The following is a 19275-nucleotide window of genomic DNA, read 5'->3' as shown; positions in this document are numbered from 1 at the left end:
CTTGTACAGCCTAAAGCCTGGTAGGGACTAAAGCCCCTGCTAGATACAAGAATTCCTGACCTCGACCATCTCCAGATTAGACAAATTCTTGGAGGATAAAGCTATCAGTGGCTGATAGTCACAATGACGATGCTCTAATTCCATGGCTGGAGGCAGTATGCTTCTGAGTATCAGTTGCTGGAAACAAAGAAGGGAGAGTGCTCTTGTGTTTGGGTCCGGCTTTTGGGATTCCCACAGACATCTGGGTGCCCACTGTGAGAAGAGGAGGCTGGACTAGATGGGCCATTGGCCTGATTCAGCAGGCTCTTCTTATGTTTTTAATTGTTTCACTTGTTGAACTGCCCTTAATAAATTTCTCCTAAAGTTAAATCAAAATATACTCTTATGTAACTTAAAGCCCACTAGATCTAGTCCTGGGGGCAACTGAAAACAAGTCCTGCCCTTCTCTATACAAAAGCCCATCAGATACTGGAAATGTGCTATCACGTTTTCCCTCGGTTTACTCTTCTCCAGGCTAAACATACCCGGTTCCTTTACCCATTTCTCATGGGAATGCTTTCCCATATCCCTGACCTGAGCTCCTAGGCATTCTTTCCCCCGTGGCTTAACAAGGGGTTGAGGGCAATGAGGCAGCAGGGATGACAACAGGGAAAGGAATGCAGATTCTCCTAAACTGAAGCCAGGCTTGGATCTTGCAGCTGGTTAGTGTGGGGAGGGGGAGACACATTTCACTTCCTTTTGACTATCAGAAAAAAGGAGAAAATTTTCCTTTTGAAGGCTGGCTGCAGGTGAGGGCAGGTCAACTAAGCAGCCTGCCTCCAATCCTGTTCCTTTCCCCCCTCCCCATCACTTGCTCCAAGAAGCAGGCAGGAAGAGAGCCCACACTTCCATCTCACTGGCACTGCCCCAGTGGACTGGCAGGTGTGGACCGGAAGAACAGTCACAGCTCAAAGCAAGGCTCACAGGAGCAGAGTTAGCAAAAAGAATGGGGTGCTGGCAGGTCTTTCAAGGTCTCAAGCCAGTGGCGGAGCTTCATGCTCTGGCACGGGGTGGTGGTGGTGGAGAGCAGGTGGGGGTGTGGTGTGCCGCCTGTGGGGGCATGGTGCCCAGCGTGGAGGGGGGCATGAGCCGCAATGGCACCCCATTGGGATCATGGTGCCGGGGGTGGTACGCTCCCCTCGTCCACCTCTTCCTCCACCAGTGGCTCAAACCCTCCCATCCGGAATGTAACCTGAGTGGAGGTGCTGGAAACTCATGGTCAATCTGATCAGATATGGCTTAGGTTTATGCCACAGCAGAGAGCTCAGCAAAGAAATCTTACTTCTCTGCCACCATGGCATCTGCACAATATCATCATCCAGCTGATCTTTTTGCGGGTGGTTGAGATCAAGGGTCTCCCTCAGGGGAGTGACCCCAAGCAGTCTTTATGGCGGTCTTTGCTTGCAAAAAACCAGCATAAGAAAATGAATTATCTGTGCTCCACATGGATTGTGCAATGCATTTGCAGAGCATTTGTTTGGACAGGTTAATAATATTGCTATGCTGGGTTATGGAAACACTAGGCCTCTGCAAAGCTTAGCAATAGAGAAGAAAATGAAGAACTCATGCCTCCAGCTTCATGAATGCAGCAGCCATTTCCATTTTAAGTAGGCCAGCATTTTACTCTTGGACATGCCTCATATATTAAGATGGCAGTTTATGTCCTTCCAGGCAGCTCCATATTTTTCGTTTATCCATCGATGAACATCAGGGCATATAAAAAGCTTTTGCGTATGGACTGATCGGAGATGCTTAGGACCTAGGAGTCTCTGCCTTCAAGAATTAAACAATAACCCATCCCCAGCTCTCCATCCTTTAGAATTAGAAGCACAATGTGGATTATTTTCACCTCTGCAAATAAACAGGCCAGGAGAACGCCTGGGTACAGTTAATCCAGTAATGCTCTCCTCAGTGTTTATGACTAAATAAACAGCAGCTGCTTGCTGCTTGCGGCCTCTTCACTCATTCCCTTGTGGGGGGGGGGGGCATTTATTGAGTCATAAACTCCTCCAATAGTGTTATCACCACAACGTTTGCCCAAATATAGGGCGGAAGGAGGAGAGGGGGGGAAACTCAACAACTTAAGAATCCACAGAAAGCTGACAGCAAAGTTCATCTAAATAATCATATTGCAGTACCTACCCAGCAGCAATAAGGTCAACCCTATGGGTAGATGGTGCTCCAAAACAAATTGCCCTAGGAAAGGAGGACCATTTTTTAATGTATCGTGTTTTGCTTACTTTTTTATATGATCCTCTTAACAAACACATGCAAACAGGGTATGCCAAAATTCATTATCTACAAGCGAACTTCCGAAAGCCAGCGTGTGAGGAGCAAATAGTATGCTGGAAACTTCCCAAAGGAACCTTTCCATACTGAAGGATCCAGGTTCAATCCCCAGCATCTCAAGGTAAAAGGACCCCAGATAGCAGATGATGTGAGACTCCCTCTGTCTGACGTGCCACTGCCAGTCAGAGGTCTAGAAGGACAAACAGCATGACTATGACCTGGCATAGCCAGCTCCCAGAGTTGATTTATAACCAACAGGCCAGACTTGCTGTTTCCTTATTGACCCAAAATCTTCTAAAAACCTTCCAAACTCATGAAGCTGCTCAGTTCCTTTATGGCAGAGCTGGGGAATCTGTGGCCCTCCAGAGGTTGTTTGCTTCTAATTGTGTCCCTTCAGCCCAAGCCAGCATGGCCAATGGTTAGTGATGATAAAAGTTGTCATCCAACAACATCTGGAGGGCCACAGAACTTTAAGAGATCCACTGTGTTTTTGTTAGAGACAAGGTGATTCAGCTGTGGTATTTTCTATGAGGAAACCAATCTAATTGTAAGAACACTGAGTAAAGTATCAGATTTGATGATGACACATGCGTGTAGTCTATTTCAACGCACAGACTTAGACAAGGAAGCTTCACTGAAATATACCCTTCCAGTCCAGAGCTGGTGCACAAAACACACATGCACTGAAAGAGACACACAAGCAATCAAACATCATGAGCTAAACTAGGTTATCATGCCTTTTCCTACCCTGTAATGTTTTCTCCATATAGCAAAATCTACAGCGCAATTAAAATCAAAAGTGTGATCAGTAGTCGAGATGAACTTAAAAATCTTATATGGCAGGCATCAAGAACAAGCAAAAGCCAAGGTAAAAAATGTGCAAGATCTGAAGGAGAGTCAAAGTTGCCAGAGTGTGTTGACATTATACAGTAATAAATGTCTGTGAGTTGTTCTACTGTACTAACCAGCTATTTAACAGTTGCTATTTTTGAGTCTTACTAGATTCATCTTGAGGAATGTGATTTCAGAGCGAAAATTCATAACATTGGTTGGAATAGTCATTTCCTCAGAGAGTGAAATAGATGGTTGGGTGGTCAGGCTCTGATGTTGACAATTCAGTCCCTGTGACTCAGCCCAGACAGGTGGCTTTGGATTCCGATTATAAACTTATATAAATCTTATGTGGGGACAATATTGATAGCAACTTGCTACTTCTATCTACTTGCTCATATCTCCTTATCTTGTTGGAGGAAAATGTGGCATATAAATATAACATATTAATAAATAATTTTTCAATGCTAACCAAGTAGTTGGCAGTTTCTATTTAGTGAGCATTGGGATTTTATTTGAGAGATGGCAGGCACACAAGCATACTTTTGCATGGTTCTTGCTGTTACATTTTGTTACAGTCAGAGAAAGGAGGAAGGGCGTTGGTGGAATGATGGTCTTTGATAGACAGCTTCAGGTCCAAGAGGTAGAGTAATGCTTTTATTTTAAACCACTTCCAGAGAGATTTATTCTGCAGAGTCTTCCTTAGTCTGACAGAACAGAAAGTCACAAAATTTTAAAACAAAACTGCAGCTGTGCAAATTATGCAAGCATACAAATTGCAACAAAATCTATTCAAGACTGCCCAATTTGCATAATTCAATAGAAAGCCTATTTGGGGCTTTGGTTACAGAATTTGCGATTTTCAGAGCAGAACTCCAAGAGCTTTTATCAACAATCTGGGCTTATTATTCTGAAATTAACTATCTTTTTTGCACAGTGTGGGTGTTTCTCATGTATGGCTTTAAAAAGGTTGCATTTAAATATTACATATTACAAGCACTAAATTAGCTATATGCATTCTGGTCAACACAGGGAGAAATCCAAACAAGATAAAAGTGACTGCCAATGAAGTCATATTACAAACCTTATTGACTCTTTCCTCATTACAAAAGGTGGAACACAGAGGGGTAGGGATTGAGCCCTTGAATGGATCCATATTTACATAGATGGACTCATGTCTCGGGAGCATATGCTAAAGGAGTATTCTAAACCACACACCTGCCCCATCCAAACTTGTAAGGTACTACCCCAAATCCTGTGATAATACTGTATGATGTTTTACTCACAAGTGGTAGATTCAAGAGAAGGGGCGGTGGCTTTTCACTCCTGTTAAATAAAAGCTAGTGAGGTGTGCATCGTATCTCAGGAGAGGAAGAATGCACAGCATCCAAAAGGTATGAGTACTGAGGGTGTTGAAAACACAGACAAGAGAATAACAGCAAGAGGGAACAGTGTTTGGAGAGGTGCTTTCTCTGTGTCATCTTATTTTAACAGGACCTGCTTAACGCATGGCAACACTGGCAGAGGATGTTTCCAGGAGCCTCAGGGCACAAACAGAGACAAACAGAAAATTGTGAGCAGAATTTCCCAATGTGGTTTTCTTTACATTGAAAGCATCTGTGGATGCCTGTGGCTCTCACCTGTGACACCTAGAAGCTATCAGCACGGGACAGCGGCCAAACCAGGTGAGGGTAGCCACTGGGTCTCAAACCCTCAGTGAGTTATGGACTTCCCCTGCCTGCAAAGACAGGCTCCAACAGATTGAGCAGACAAGAACAAGTGGGTCAAATGGTTAAGAAGGTAGTTTGTGCATGTCCTGTAGAGGAAAGTGAGGGGCAGATGGGGCTCGTCACCCTAGGAAGGTAACCCATGTAGGAGAAGGAAAACTCTAATCCGGGCATAAGCAAACTCAGCCTTCCAGATATTTTTGGGACTACAACTCCCATCATCCATAGCTAACAGGACCAGTGGTCAGGGATGATGGGAGTTGTAGTCCCAAAACATCTGGAGGGTCAAGTTTGCCTATGCCTGCTCTAATCCCAAACCTCTGCTGCCTTGCAGTTATACTCATTCATGAGAAAGGCTTCGGGTGTAAAACCTGAAGAAAAATCTGTACCTGCTGGCTTATGGGAAATCCTCGGGAGAAGAAAAGGCTAAAGAGTAAACCCTACACAAATCCAGAGTGGAGTTCCTAAAATGGTTGGATTGCATCCTGTGCACCTCCTTTCAGCACCTCCAGCAGCCAAGCTGATGTCACATGTATTGCTCTGCTTTCCTTTGGTCCACATCAGCAAGGCCATCTTGTCCTCTGGGCAGGCCAAGGCGTCCATACACACTGTCTAGGATTGCGCCCCAGGAAGGTCACTTTAATGCTGCTAACGCAGCAAAAGCAATGCAGGAGGCAACAGCTACATGTTACTCGTCTCTGCAGCCACAGCAGGCGCTGTGATTGTCCAGCAGTTTGACTGCATACCTGGAGGTGCACTCAGTTGTCTTCTGAGGCAGGCGGATGCCAACAATGCTTGAGGGAGAAAGAGATACTTGGATCCACACTGGGAGTGGTAGATCTGCATCGTGCCTATGTGAGGAAATGCGTATTTCCCCTATGTGAGGAAAACACACTGGTAACTTTAATGGACAAAAAGAGCTGATGAAGAAATTTCATCTGCAAAAATGTTTAGTGCTAACATGAAGGCCCTAACAGCAACTTACTGGCAATGATCAAAAAGCCTGACCAACTGCTACATACTAGTATACCTTTGGCTGCTTGTGAAGAGATAACTATTAAGGCTTTGGCTATCCAGTTCTCTATTGTTAAGAGTTTATTCACATGTTGGCTATTGAGAGCTCTACTTTTAATTACTTCAACTTTATAAACAAGAGGAAAGTTGTCTAAGAATATGAACACAGATAAAAATCCTGTTCCTTTTAACAACAGGACAGGGAGTGCAGGATGAGAGAAGAACTATGGATGATGGGGTAAATGTGTATGAGTGTGTATATATAAAATCTTACATACCTTATCTACTTTTTCTTAACATTTTAATATTTTAAATCACCCTTCAGTGTGTCAATATTATTTTCTATTAGAATAATTTGTATTCACATCATTTGATGGGCTTCGATATATAATTGCAATTAATGCCAGCTAGCTGATTCTTTATTATGATTTATATCCCAACCTATACCAAGATTGAGGGGAGGTACTAACTGCTAGTTAAAGTGAGATGAATCTCTCGCCCCAAAATGTACACCATCTAAATTAGATGGGTATGTGGGGATTTATAAATTGTATATAAAACCCATATTATTTTCCCTTATTCACTGGCTTCCAATTGCCACATCTAGCTCACATCACTGTTTTGGGGATGGGGAGAGAAGGAAGTGTATACTTATTATTTATCTTAGACACACATATTTCCCTTTTTTGGTATCCAAGGAACACATTAAGTGAAATTCTGATGCCCCCCGTTGGCAGGAAAGAAAATACTGGGGGGAAGATTGTAGCATCAACTTTCTATCCTAATTGCCGACAAGCTGTGGTACACTCCTGATAAATCTTGCAGTCAATAAACTACAGATAATTTGAAAAGCTACAAAAGAAGCAGCACCTCCTACAGCAGCACTATTATCCCAGCTTTTATTTAGACCTAAGAGCAGCAATTTTTGTGCTTGTGTCTGAAATTCGGCAGATATGAAACCAAACCCCAAAGACAACAAAGAAACCCCCCAAACAACAAAGAAACCCCAAACAAAACAGTGAAGTTAGTAGAGATAGTTATAGAATCACAGAATTGTAGAGTTGGAAGGGACTCCAAGGGCCATTTAGTCCAACCCCCTGCAATTGTATTCAACAAGATAACTGCAAGCTCATATTCTTGGCAAGGTTCTTAGAAGTAGATGGAAATGGGCAATATGAGCCTGATTCACATGAACCTCCATGTCCATAAAGGACCAGGATCATACCCATCTTGCCTCCAAGCCTACATCACTTCCATGTCTTGAACTGTGATCATCTCCAAACATTGGATAGATGGATGAAGAAATGGATAGGGTCTAGGAATGTGCACTCCTTACATTTAACCTCCATCCAATATTAAATCCAATGCATGTACATGAAGCCAGACTGGAGGAAAGAAGTATATCCAGGGGTTGAGAAGGGGCACAAAACTTCTGCATTACATACAGAACCTACAACATGGATGGCAAATCTGCAGCACTCCAAATGTTCCTGAATTCCAACTCCTTTCATCCCTGACTGCTGGCCATGCTGGCTGGAGCTGATGGGAGTGGGAATCCAACAATATTTGGAGGGTCAGATGTTTCCTATTCCCTAGTCTATATACTTTGTTCTGCATAAATAAAGTGGTTAGTTTTAAAGTTACTGGATTAAATGGAACTCTGAATTTGACTCTCCACATGAAAGTAATTTGCTTGTCTTTGGGCAAGAGGCAATATTCACACTCGCAAATTTGGATTCCTTAAGAAACAGCCAAATGAAACATAGATTTCAGATTTCATTACATATTTCTGTCCTATCTGATTTCATTACCACTCTCCACCCTAAGGTCAAACCAGCTTACTATGACATCTACAGGAACCATACATCACCCTATCAAAACTGATACAGCAAGTCCTTTCAAACATAGTGTTGTAGTTGAGCCAGACTCTCCCACACTTATAATGTCAAACAGGATTAGTGTTTCTTTGGGTGTTCACCTTAGGTTTAAAGGACTTACTTGGCCATCCCATTGAATCACTAAGCTGAAGACCAAAGCCATTCCCGCTACCTTCAGAGCCCATGCTACTAGTTTATTCTTTTAATCAGCTGACTTAATCCTTGTTCTTGGGCTTGCATCTAGTGGACTGTAAAAAATGTAAGAAACAACCTTGTCCCAAGACACAGACTCATGCAGGTCCACCTATGGACACTGCCAGATCCTAAAGGCCTATAATTTGCAGCGAATAGTAGAGTAGTCGTGATGGACCGAAATGAATGTTGAGAATTTGAAGTCATTGCCATCTTTGCCTTCAAGGAAATAAATTTCCTTAGTTGGGACACCACTACAGATAAGCCTCTACACAAAAAGATACATACATTGGTGGGACCACATGTATGACTGATACATAACATCTGCTGATCTTATGGCTGAGGTTGGCTGGCATGGAGGGAGGTGCTTCATCAAATACTTAGGCCCTAAATTGTTTCAGATTGTGAGCATCCTGGACAATATACTTCAGGTAAGATCTAATCAAAGAGTAATACCATTACATCTCACAATCTGGACAACATATTTCTGTTACTGTAATTTAGAATTGCCTTAGTGTCTCTCTCTCTCTCTCTCTCTCTCTCTCTCTCTCTCTCTCTCTTTTTGCTGCCGACTCATGCTTAGCTTGTGATTTACAAAGCCTCTTTTTACATGTACTGTGATCATGTCAAGGGTCATTTAATATTTATTTGTGCATCTGATTCTTCCTAGACAAATGTAGAATTTTACAATTATCTCTGTTGAAATTCAGGTTGTTAGTTTTGATGCAGTTCTTCATCCAGGCAAGACAACCTTGGATAATTTTCCTGCCTAATGTGTTAGCTACTCCACACACATTAGTAAATATGTTGAGCATCCCTTCAAGCCTTTTGTCTAAGTCACTTATAGAGATGTTAAACATACAGGGCCCAGGACATTCAATAATAATAATAATAATAATAATAATAATAATAATAATAAATAATGTTTTTATTTATACCCCGCCTTCCCCAGCCAAGATCGGGCTCAGGGCGGCTAACAACAGGTATAAAAACAATTGATTAACTTAAAATGCAGCCGCATTTCAGTGGAAGCCCAGATGAAAAACTGTTTGGGGGGAGAAAATGTCAAATCTTCACCAAGGCCAAGTATCCAGACTGGTCCTACATGGGCCAGAAAAAAGCCAGGGAAGTCCCCAAATAGGGGTTCCATCACAGAAGGAAAAGGAAAGAGGGGGAGGCTGATTCCAAGCCAAAGGCCAGGCGGAACAACTCTGTCTTACAGGCTGTGCGGAAAGAAATCAGATCCCACAGGGCCCTGGTCTCATGAGACAGAGCATTCCACCAGGCTGGAGCCAGTGTTGAAAAGGCCCTGGCCTGGTTGAGGCTAATCTGACTTCCTTAGGGCTCGGGATCTCTGGAGTGTTGCTATTTATGGACCTTAAGGTCCTCCGCGGGGCATATCAGAAGAGACGGTCATATCTATGCAATTTTCTGAAAAGCCTTGATTAGCACTGTTTGGGTACTGTCTACCTACCAGCTACAAATCCACCTAACAGTAGCATCATATTTTTAACAACTTGTCACAAAGAGTATCACTGGGGACCTTGTTGAAAGCTGTGCTAAAATCAAGATATACTATATCCAGAGCATTCCCCTACTCTACCAGGCAATAAATCAATAAAAAAGGAGTTAAAGTAATCTTGCATGACTTTAAAAACCATTCTTTTTCATAAATGTGCACAAATTGCTTAATGATCTGTTCTAGAAACTTTCCAAGTATCGCTGTCAAACTGAACAGTTGGTGGTTGCCTGGATTTTGTTTTCCCCTTTTTGGAAATCAGGAACATTTGCTTCCCTCCAACTGCATGGCACTCCACTGTCCTCAAGAGAGCCAGTGTGGCATAGTGGTTAAGAGCGGTAGTCTCGTAATCTGGGGAACTGGGTTCGCGTCTCCGCTCCTCCACATGCAGCTGCTGGGTGACCTTGGGCTAGTCACACTTCTCTGAAGTCTCTCAGCCCCACTCACCTCACAGAGTGTTTGTTGTGGGGGAGGAAGGGAAAGGAGAATGTTAGCTGCTTTGAGACTCCTTCGGGTAGTGATAAAGCGGGATATCAAATCCAAACTCTTCCTTCTTCTTCTTCTTCAAGAATTATAGACAAAGGCTCTGAGATTACAGATGCCAGTTCCTTTACATCCTAGAATGCAATTTTTCAGGCCCTGAAGAATTAGGATTCATTTTAAGAGGACATGTACTCTTGTACCAACTCTGTCTGTCATGACTACAACTCCTTCCCTTCACCATCTGATTTATTTATTTTTGCCAGATTAAGAACAGTTTCCCTCATGAGAGAAGACTGGGACAAAGTAGAAGCTCAATAGTTCTATATTGTCATCACCCTATAACATTTCCCCACCATCTCCTCTCCTGACCAGACTGTCACCTGGCCTATAAATCTGGGACACTCCCAATGTGCTCAGATTCCTTTAGATCAGGGGTCAGCAAACTTTTTCAGCAGGGAGCCAGTCCACTGTCCCTCAGACTTGGTGGGGGGCCGGACCATATTTTTTGGGGGAAATGAACAGATTCCTATGCCCCACAAATAACCCAGAGATGCGTTTTAAATAAAAGCACACATTCTACTCATGTAAAAACACACTGATTTTCGGACTGACCGTGGGCCGGATTTAGAAGGTGACTGGGCCAAATTCGGCCCCCGGGCCTTAGTTTGCCTACCCATGCTATAAATAAACTCACTTAAACTAGAGTTACATTATCCAACATAGAACAGACAGACATTGCATTAACATATTGTATTTTTCCACCACTAATATGATATTCAAACAATATTATTTGAATCCACAACAGTAGGAGATGCCACAAAACACTCAGGATTTTTGAGCTCCATTTGAATTAAATCAAAACGAGGGAAAAATTGTCTTCTTGATGACACTGATTAAGTCTCCCTTCCTACTGAAATCCACCCACTCACAGCAGAGATTGCTAAAGCCGGTTTAAAGGTGAGTGTGTGAAAGTGGGGAGGGAGAGGAACTAGAATAGGACTGTTGCCTTTACTTCTCCTTCCCTCTCCCTTCTGCCATCTTGACAGATTTTGCTTCCCACAAACCTATCATCGCAGATGGTAGGATGGCCCAGGAAACCTGCCACAAGTTTCTGAATAGTAGGAGAAAAGAAGGAATTCATGGCATATTTTTGGCTCCTTGAAATGGCAGGTTGTGTGTTCATCTCTGAATTTCGTGGTCTTTCGTGGCATCCCTGAAAAGAATGTATCTGATCTCACCCAGTTACCTGCTCCATAGTAGCCACTAAGGGAGGAAAAACAGAATCCAAAACAACAAAAGATTTTCCTGCCATCTTTCCTGCCATAGTGAATCAATATGAAATGCCCTTCAATGTAACATCCTTCTACTAGTTTTGTTGGAGGTGGGGTGGGGAGGGCTCCAGCAGGGTTTATGGTACATGAACTAGCCTAGCCTAGAAGTTGAAGTGTATGTGTGTGTGTGTGTTTTCCCTTCAAGTTAATAGGATATTTCAGTGCCCTCTGCTGTTACCAGTCACTCAGCTTCCAATTTACTCTATAATAATGTCAGGTTGGGGCTTCAGGCTGGCTGGCAGCTTCCCAGCCCCCTTTCTCAAATGGGTTGGAGCGGCAGCCTGCGAATATGCAGAAGTTTAATGCAATCTGTCTTCTTTGGTAATCACATTCCTCCTGTACTGTGTGCTATAAAGATGTATTGGTAAATGCATTTGCTAAAGATATACTTCCAAAAGAGAAAGTGGGGGGAGGCTACAAGCCTGATTTACAGGAGAGACGGCTTGCATATCGGAGGTTTGGCAAGGGATGAGGCGAGTTCTGCTTGGGGGGAAAGGATTGTTCAACAGCAATGCAGAGCCTGCTTTACTTTAAAGTCATGGAAGAAAAAGAAAAGCACACGTTTGGGGAGCTGGGGACTTCAGAAGATACCAGAGAAAAGCCCTTTCCCTGGCAGCCTTAACCTTGCTGATTTGCAGACATACAAAGACCTTCTTTGTAAACAGGAAGGGGGGAAATCCACCAGGACTTGCAACAGCATTTGAGCTAATATATCCTGACAATTTCCCCATCTCCTTCTGTCGGGGCTTCTTCTGGGAGCTGGTTGGCAGTTTGCTTCATGTTATACTTAAATCAGGCATACAGCTCCCCCCACCTCTCACAAATTTAATGGAAAGGAAAAAGCTTCTCTTCAGACACCCTGAGCCTCTCTCCCTGTCTCGTGACTGCCCCCACCCCAACGAAATCACCTGAACCTGCCTGCAAGTACATGTCTCTCCTTTGTAAAGCTGAAGTCCCATGATCCATGACAGGATCCAAGGAAATGCCTGGTCAGCCTGCCATCATACACCGAATCAGATTATGCTCTAAACCTTTCTTCTCCTGCACACTGGAAACTTCACAGAATATTTTAAATCCTTCACCAGCCTGAGATTATTGTAATGCTTATGGGAGATACATTCTGTGCTCCTGGCCTATGCATTCCAAAGTGCCCCAAATAAGGTCGATTTCAGGCTAATCCATCCCAGGCTTTTACTATGACTATTTGATATGGGAATATGAATTAAGATTGCTTTGGCTGTGTCTCTGCACTGGAACTGAGACACTGAATCCTCCAGCCTAATTTTGAAACATCTACTCTCAGGATCACATCATATGCATTTTTTTTCTGACCGAGAAATTAATCTTTGCATTGGGAAAACACATGCACCTTTCAGTATCTGCCTAGCACTGCAAGCATCTTTCAGCTGTGCTGGAATGGAGGATGTGAGATCAGGACACCTACCTTGTTGTTTGTGGATATAAAACCAAAAGACAGTTACACCACCATGCATAGGAGACAAAGTTCATGTATCACGAGAATGCTAGCAAAGGCAATCCATTTCCCAAAAGATAAGGAGTCCTGTGGCATCTGAAAATAACTGAAAATAATTCTGGGACCCAATGCCCATCTTTGCATGTCATGTTAGTAACTGGGCCTCAATGAACTAAAGCACAAATTGGACTAGAATCGCCTCCCCTCTTCTCTTCCTGTACAGCTGGGAGGACTTCTGCCAAGTTTAGTTTTCACTTTTAAAGAATATTGGCTTAGTGTTACATGTGAACAATGAACCTTAGTCCAGAACAAACTCTGTCTAGCTTAACAAACCAGCTCTTTATAACAATGGTTTAAGCATACCTTATATCAGGCATGGCCAAACTCGGCCCTCCAGCTGTTTTGGGACTACAATTCCCATCATCCCTGACCACTGGTCCTGTTAGCTAGGGATGATGGGAGTTGTAGTCCCAAAACATCTGGAGGGCCAGGTTTGGCCATGCCTGCCATATATGATAAGCAGTCCTCCTGTTCACAGTGTAATATCACTTACCCACATCATGACATAATTGCTATGTTGCTCCACCCTGCTCCACATCATTTGATTGTGGGAGCAGTGAAGCACACATTATCAGGGCAAACACAGGGTGATATTGTGCATGTGGGGAGTAAGGGAAGCTCATGACATGGGACATGGTGGTTAAAAATCAATAACTTAAAAAAATTAAATTATACTTTTCTTTTAAATTTCAGCTTTCATATGTTTCTTTAAAATTAAATGGTTTAATATGAAATTCAAACTTAAAGCCAACATGTAAGTCCCAGTTTTGTGTTTTTAAACTTTGGCTAATAAAAACTAGAAGCAAACTGTGATGTGATATCCTGATTCTTTAATTAATGATTTATATTATAGCTTGATCCTGCAAGTCAGAAGCTAGCAAGCCATAGCAGGTACTAGAATTGGTGTGATTCCTCCTTGTACCCATTGCATTCCAATTTTACATCCAAATACCAGAGATTCAGAAGGTGTTGAGTTCTGAAATATTAATATTTGTGACTTACCAAACAACATAGATATTCCACCTCATGGAAAAACACTATTTTGCTCAATAGCCTTGCTTCTAAACCCCAGGTAGATCTCAATGTTGTGCATGATTACTTGATAGCAAGTTTCATTTTATTCAGCGAGATGTATTTTCAATAAGGGTGCATAGGATTAAAAGCATAGTCTTCAAGTATGTGATCTCTTTGGAAGTGTACAATACCTCATCTATAAACAGATATAATTCAGGCATGTGGCTTCATGGCTTTATGTTACTAGTTCCATTTGGTTGCCATGTGTATTAATTGTTAAATACCCCAGTTAAAAATGCATGAGTTTCAAAATGGGAAATTTGATTTAAACTGATAATTTAAATTGGTCTTTTTGCTTGGTAGTTTAAGCCATGATTTAAAGCTTGATTTAAAATCAATCCCCCATGACAATGGCCTGTTGTCTTCAGCATAAGTCCATGCCTAATTTAATGTCTAGTTCCCTCATAAAACCAGAAGGTTGTTGGCTCTGTGGGCAAAGTTGCATAACTGGAAACTCATATCATCCTAAGAAGCAAACCATTTGGTCTTTATTAAAGGATATCCTATTATCTCAGCAACAGCAAAAAAAAAAACCACCATTCCCTTTGGAGACACAGAGACAATTATGGAGTACCAAAGCTGATGCAGAAAACAATGCTGCGTTCTAATGATGATGATGATTATTTTTTAAGGAAACTGTGTTTGGAAGATAAAGGACATGTTGAAGAATGCACAAGTCCAAGCAAAACCCAATAGCAGCTGGTTTAATTATATCAAATGTTGGCCAGTTTGCCCAAACCATTCAAAGTAGAAATTATCAAATGAACAGGTCATAACTTTAAGCAGCAAATGAAGTACTGATTTTGGTTCCAAGCCAAAATTAAAGACCAAATGTGTAGCTCACTGAGTAGCCTCGAGTAAGACTGTATCTTCTTGGCTTAATTTACTTCAAAGGGCTACTGTAAGGATGGACAGAACAAGACTTATTAAGTTTCAGAGTGGTACAGAAGCTATTAATAATACAAGCTTGCTATCAGCAGCTTATTCCATGAATGAAAGCAGTTCTCTGTGACAGCCAATACTTTCAGTACCTCAAGCTTTCATGTGATTGTCAAGACTACAGTGACCCAGTTGTCTGCATGAAACACTTAAACCAGTTTATTTTAAACTATGGTTCAATGTGCACAAGTGCTTTGCTCCTCTCCTACTTCTGATTGTACCACACAAGGGAGGAAACGAGAGCAAAACAAACCTCATACTAACCCGGGCTTGTGGTTTACTTCGTCCAAACACATCAGAAAAACTGACTCAGGGTTTACTACCCCACCCCCACCGGGCAAAAGCAGGAATAGGGGGAAAGCAAAGTATACCTGTATATTAAACAATAATTTATTCTAAATTATGGTTCAATTTGTATGCAACCATATCCAGTATGTAAATCAACCCTCCAATTATCAGTGCCTGGAGCTGCAGGAAGATATGGCTCGGGGAAAGGCCTTCTGATTGACCATGCCCACACCAGTAATGAGAAAAGAATATTCACCTGGAGTAAAAGTGAATCTTGCAGGGAAAATGTAGTTACCTTTTGTGCTAGCCTAACACAACGCTGATACTCCTTGACCAACTCTGAACAGTTGAGGACTTGGTGTTTGTTTTCACCGTAGCATGTCAGGATTGCTGCCTGAAGGTTTGCACATATAGGTTGTGTGTTTCTCCGCCTGTAGGAACAAAGAAAGAAAGAGAGCCTTATTGACTGTCCCAGCTCATCAGTGCAACCCAAAAAATGGTGCTGGTGATGCGAGTGCCATTGGTTCAGCCTCACTCTGGACAATCCAGAGTTCCCTCTTTTTAACCTGCAGCAGGCTCACTGGCTAGGCCCTAGCTTCAGACCTGGAGATCCCTGCTTCAAGCTCTGGAGTGCCTATGTCCATAGCAGTGATGAGCAACATGTCTTTTCCTCCTCTTCCATATACATACCAGGTTACCGAAGGGCCATAGCTCAGTGGCAGAGCACATACTTTGCAACAGAGAAGGACCCAGGCTCAGTCCCCGGCATCTCCAGTTTAAAAGAATTTTCTAGAACTGGGAAGGCTTCTGCCAGAGACCTTAGGCTAGAGAGAAGCAGCAGGCAGAACAGACCTGCTACCAAGCTAGAAAGGACTGGTAGTCCAACTCAGTATAAGGCAGCTTCATATGTTCACATACACTTACATTGCTAATCCCTTCCCCTTGATAAATAAGAAAATCCCCCCCAAAAGATTCTATCATACAAAAGGGTGTCAGATTCTTGAGTGGCCATGCTACTGTCCCAATGCGACATCATAAGCAGCAGAGAGAACACAAAGGTGAAATTGTTGATCTAACAAAAACAGGTAACTTGTCCCTCAGGTAAGCTTCCATACCTGAGGCCTAGACAGTAGCCAATGTTTTTTTTCAAAAGGGATCTGGGGGTGGTGGTTAGGAAATTGCAGGTCAGTTAGTTTAATGCCTGTCACAGAAAACTAGCAGAAAGATTAGTCAAATATAAAACAACCACGCATACAGAAGAACAAGTCTTCCTGTTCCTGTATTATCTGTAAGCTGACTTGAGTCTCTGTCAGGGAAAAAGGTGGGGTATAAATAACTATTTAATAATATATTTCTTAAAAAACAAAACCCTGAAGCAGCCAGCAAAGCTTCTGCAATGGCAAGTCCTGTCTCGTTGACATATTACAGCTCGTTTGAGACCATAAACAAGAATATAGATGGAGGTGATCCAGTTGATATTAGTGTACAGTGGTACCTTGGGTTACAAACGCTTCAGGTTACAGATTCTACTAACCCAGAAGTAGTACCTCAGGTTAAGAACTTTTCTTCAGGATGAGAACAGAAATCACGCGGTGGTGGCGCAGTGGCAGGCCCCATTAGCTAAAGTAGTACCTCAGGTTAAGTACAGTTTCAGGTTAAGAACGGACCTCCGGAACGAATTAAGTTCTTAAGAAGAAGAAGAAGAGTTTGGATTTGATATCCCGCCTTTCACTCCCTTTAAGGAGCCTCAAAGCGGCTAACATTCTCCTTTCCCTTCCTTCCCCACAACAAACACTCTGTGAGGTGAGTGGGGCTGAGAGACTTCAAAGAAGTGTGACTAGCCCAAGGTCACCCAGGAGCTGCATGTGGAGGAGCGGAGACGCGAACCCGGTTCCCCAGATTACGAGACTATCGCTCTTAACCACTACACCAGAGGTACCAATGCATTTCAAATAGAGGGATGCAGAAGGTGGACCCACCCAAGCATCAATATTAGGACATGTGCTTTTAAACTTATTCACAAACTATCTAGAGTTAGGGTTAACAGTAAAGTGCCCAAGATTGCAGAAGATACCAGATTTTTCAGGATTGTTAACACAGAAAGAGATTGCAAAGAGCTCCAAAGGACCTTTCCAAACTGGCGGCTCGTCCACACTTCACTTGTCCTGCACCTAGAAAGCACGGATCCTGCCACTTTCCCTGAGAAAACCCACTCTTTAATGCTGAATGTTTGCTCTGATTCAATGGTAAAAAGCAGGTTTTCCTGGGGGGAAGCAGCAGGACAAGCTGAGGTGTAGACGTACCGAGTGAATGGGCGGCAAAATGGTAAGTGTAATTCAGTGGAAACAAGTCTAAAGTGAGACATGGTGGGCCAAAACAAATATTAATTTCACATATACGCTCATGGGGTCTGAGCTGGTGGTGACTGACCAGGAATGAAACCTTGGGATTATAGTAGATAGCTTGATGAATACGTCATCCCAGAGTGTGGCAGCTGCAAAAAAAGTGAATTCCATTGTAGGGATCATTAGGAAAGGAACAGTAACAAACTCATAACTGTAAGGTGGGTGGGAGGTCACCCCTAAGCAGCAGCCCCCCAAAACTGGAGGGAGCTCATCTTTTTCCACAGGGATAAAATACTATGAAATACCTTCCAGAACCTTGGAACAGGAAAGAACTTAACAAGGAGCTTCAGAAACTCATAAGGTTGGCATTTTGTTCTGTCGCTGAAATTTTAATATCGTTCTAATCATCCGAATGAGCCCCCTGGAAACAATACCAAACAGAACTAGGTCAGGAAATACCACAAAATCCCTCAATTCATTGGGAAAGTTAAGACTCTTAAAATTAGGTTTTTAACTCAGAAAGTTTGTTTTAAAAATCTAGCAGAACATTTTATAACTTCAAGAGAAGCTGGGAATGTGATGTTTAATGTCAAGGTCAATGATACTGCCCCTATTCTATAACCATCTGATTTGTGATCTAACCTGATAATCTGTAAGATACAAATGGTTCTTTTTTTGCTCTTAGCCTGGGCTTCACCTGCCTGTTATCCAAGAGAGATAAGCTTCAACTAGAAGTAAATCTCTCTCTCCTATCCGCCCTCTCTCCTTCTGAGAGCTCTTTCACCTCTGACATTTTGTGCTTGGAAACTTAAGGCCAGGGGTCAGCAAACTTTTTTAGCAGGGGACTGGTCCACTGTCCCTCAGACCTGGTGGGGGGCCGGACTATTTTTTTGGGGGGTGGGGGTGGGGAATGAACGAATTCCTATGTCCCACAAGTAACCCAGAGATGCATTTTAAATACAGGACACATTCTACTCATGTAAAAACATGCTGATTTCCGGACTGTCCGCAGGCCGGATTTAGAAGGTGATTGGGCCGGATCCGGCCTCTAGTTTGCCTACCCATGCTTAAGACAGTAGTTAAAAGCTGGAGTGTCTTTTTTAAGGCTTACCTAGCTTACTATGACTTTTGTATCGCAGTGACTTTGGATTGTATCCAACACTACACGCGCTGAGTTCCTTTTGTGCAACAGGATTTCTCCCTGTTCCAAGGCACCCTCAACATCTATTCCAGAGTGTCCTCCAAACTTCTGGAGGAGATTTTGAGGGTGTGCAGGGGGTTACAGGGAGAGGAGAGGACTTTCAGCTACGCTAGCAGAAGTTGCAGTGGAAGAAGAGCAGCACTGGAATGCAAGCGCTTGCTTCAGTCATCATGTGCTTCTGCAGCCTTAAGAGCTTACTACTGCAACATGCAGCAGGGGGACATCTATGGGGAAGTTATATTTGATCTGTAATGCTGATAGCTTTACATCTGTTGCAGTCATGAAGGGAGTTTCTGCTTTGCAAGTTTCTAGTTTGTCCTTTCTGGTCTCCTGTAGAGTCTTGCAGACTCTGTATAGAACATGGCAGTTAAGGTTGTTGAGAGAGACTCATAGTCTTCCTACATTCAACGTATTCCAACATCTAAGCCACTTCACAGTAATAAGGGCAGTGATGGCAAAAGGATGAAGGACTGTTCCAGTTCCTGAGCTTGACATCTCCCTGCTGTAGTGCCTCCACCTTCTGATCGCAACTCATCAGAGAATCAAGCAAACATTCACCTGCCAGACATATGTAAACTCGTGGCTTCATTCT

At 42.8% G+C, this 19275-nt stretch overlaps 1 protein-coding gene across 6 annotated transcripts in view; it reads right to left on the bottom strand.

Moving 5' to 3' along the window:
- Positions 1-19275, bottom strand: part of CHCHD6 (coiled-coil-helix-coiled-coil-helix domain containing 6) — a 203195-nt gene that overhangs the window by 54701 nt on the left and 129219 nt on the right. For 3 of the 6 annotated variants that reach the window (XM_083721796.1, XM_083721795.1, XM_083721798.1), the window contains one exon: positions 15433-15568. The exons of the other annotated variants lie outside the window; for them this stretch is intronic. In XM_083721796.1, coding sequence (XP_083577922.1) covers positions 15433-15568 — 136 coding nt within the window. The remainder of the gene's footprint in view (positions 1-15432; positions 15569-19275) is intronic. 6 annotated transcript variants of the gene reach the window in all.

The sequence above is a fragment of the Podarcis gaigeae genome (assembly GCF_964106915.1).
Source record: "Podarcis gaigeae genome assembly, chromosome: 2".
NCBI classification, from domain to species: domain Eukaryota; kingdom Metazoa; phylum Chordata; class Lepidosauria; order Squamata; family Lacertidae; genus Podarcis; species Podarcis gaigeae.
Note: the sequence above shows the minus strand (reverse complement) of the source record. Positions and strands in the feature narration are given on the sequence as shown.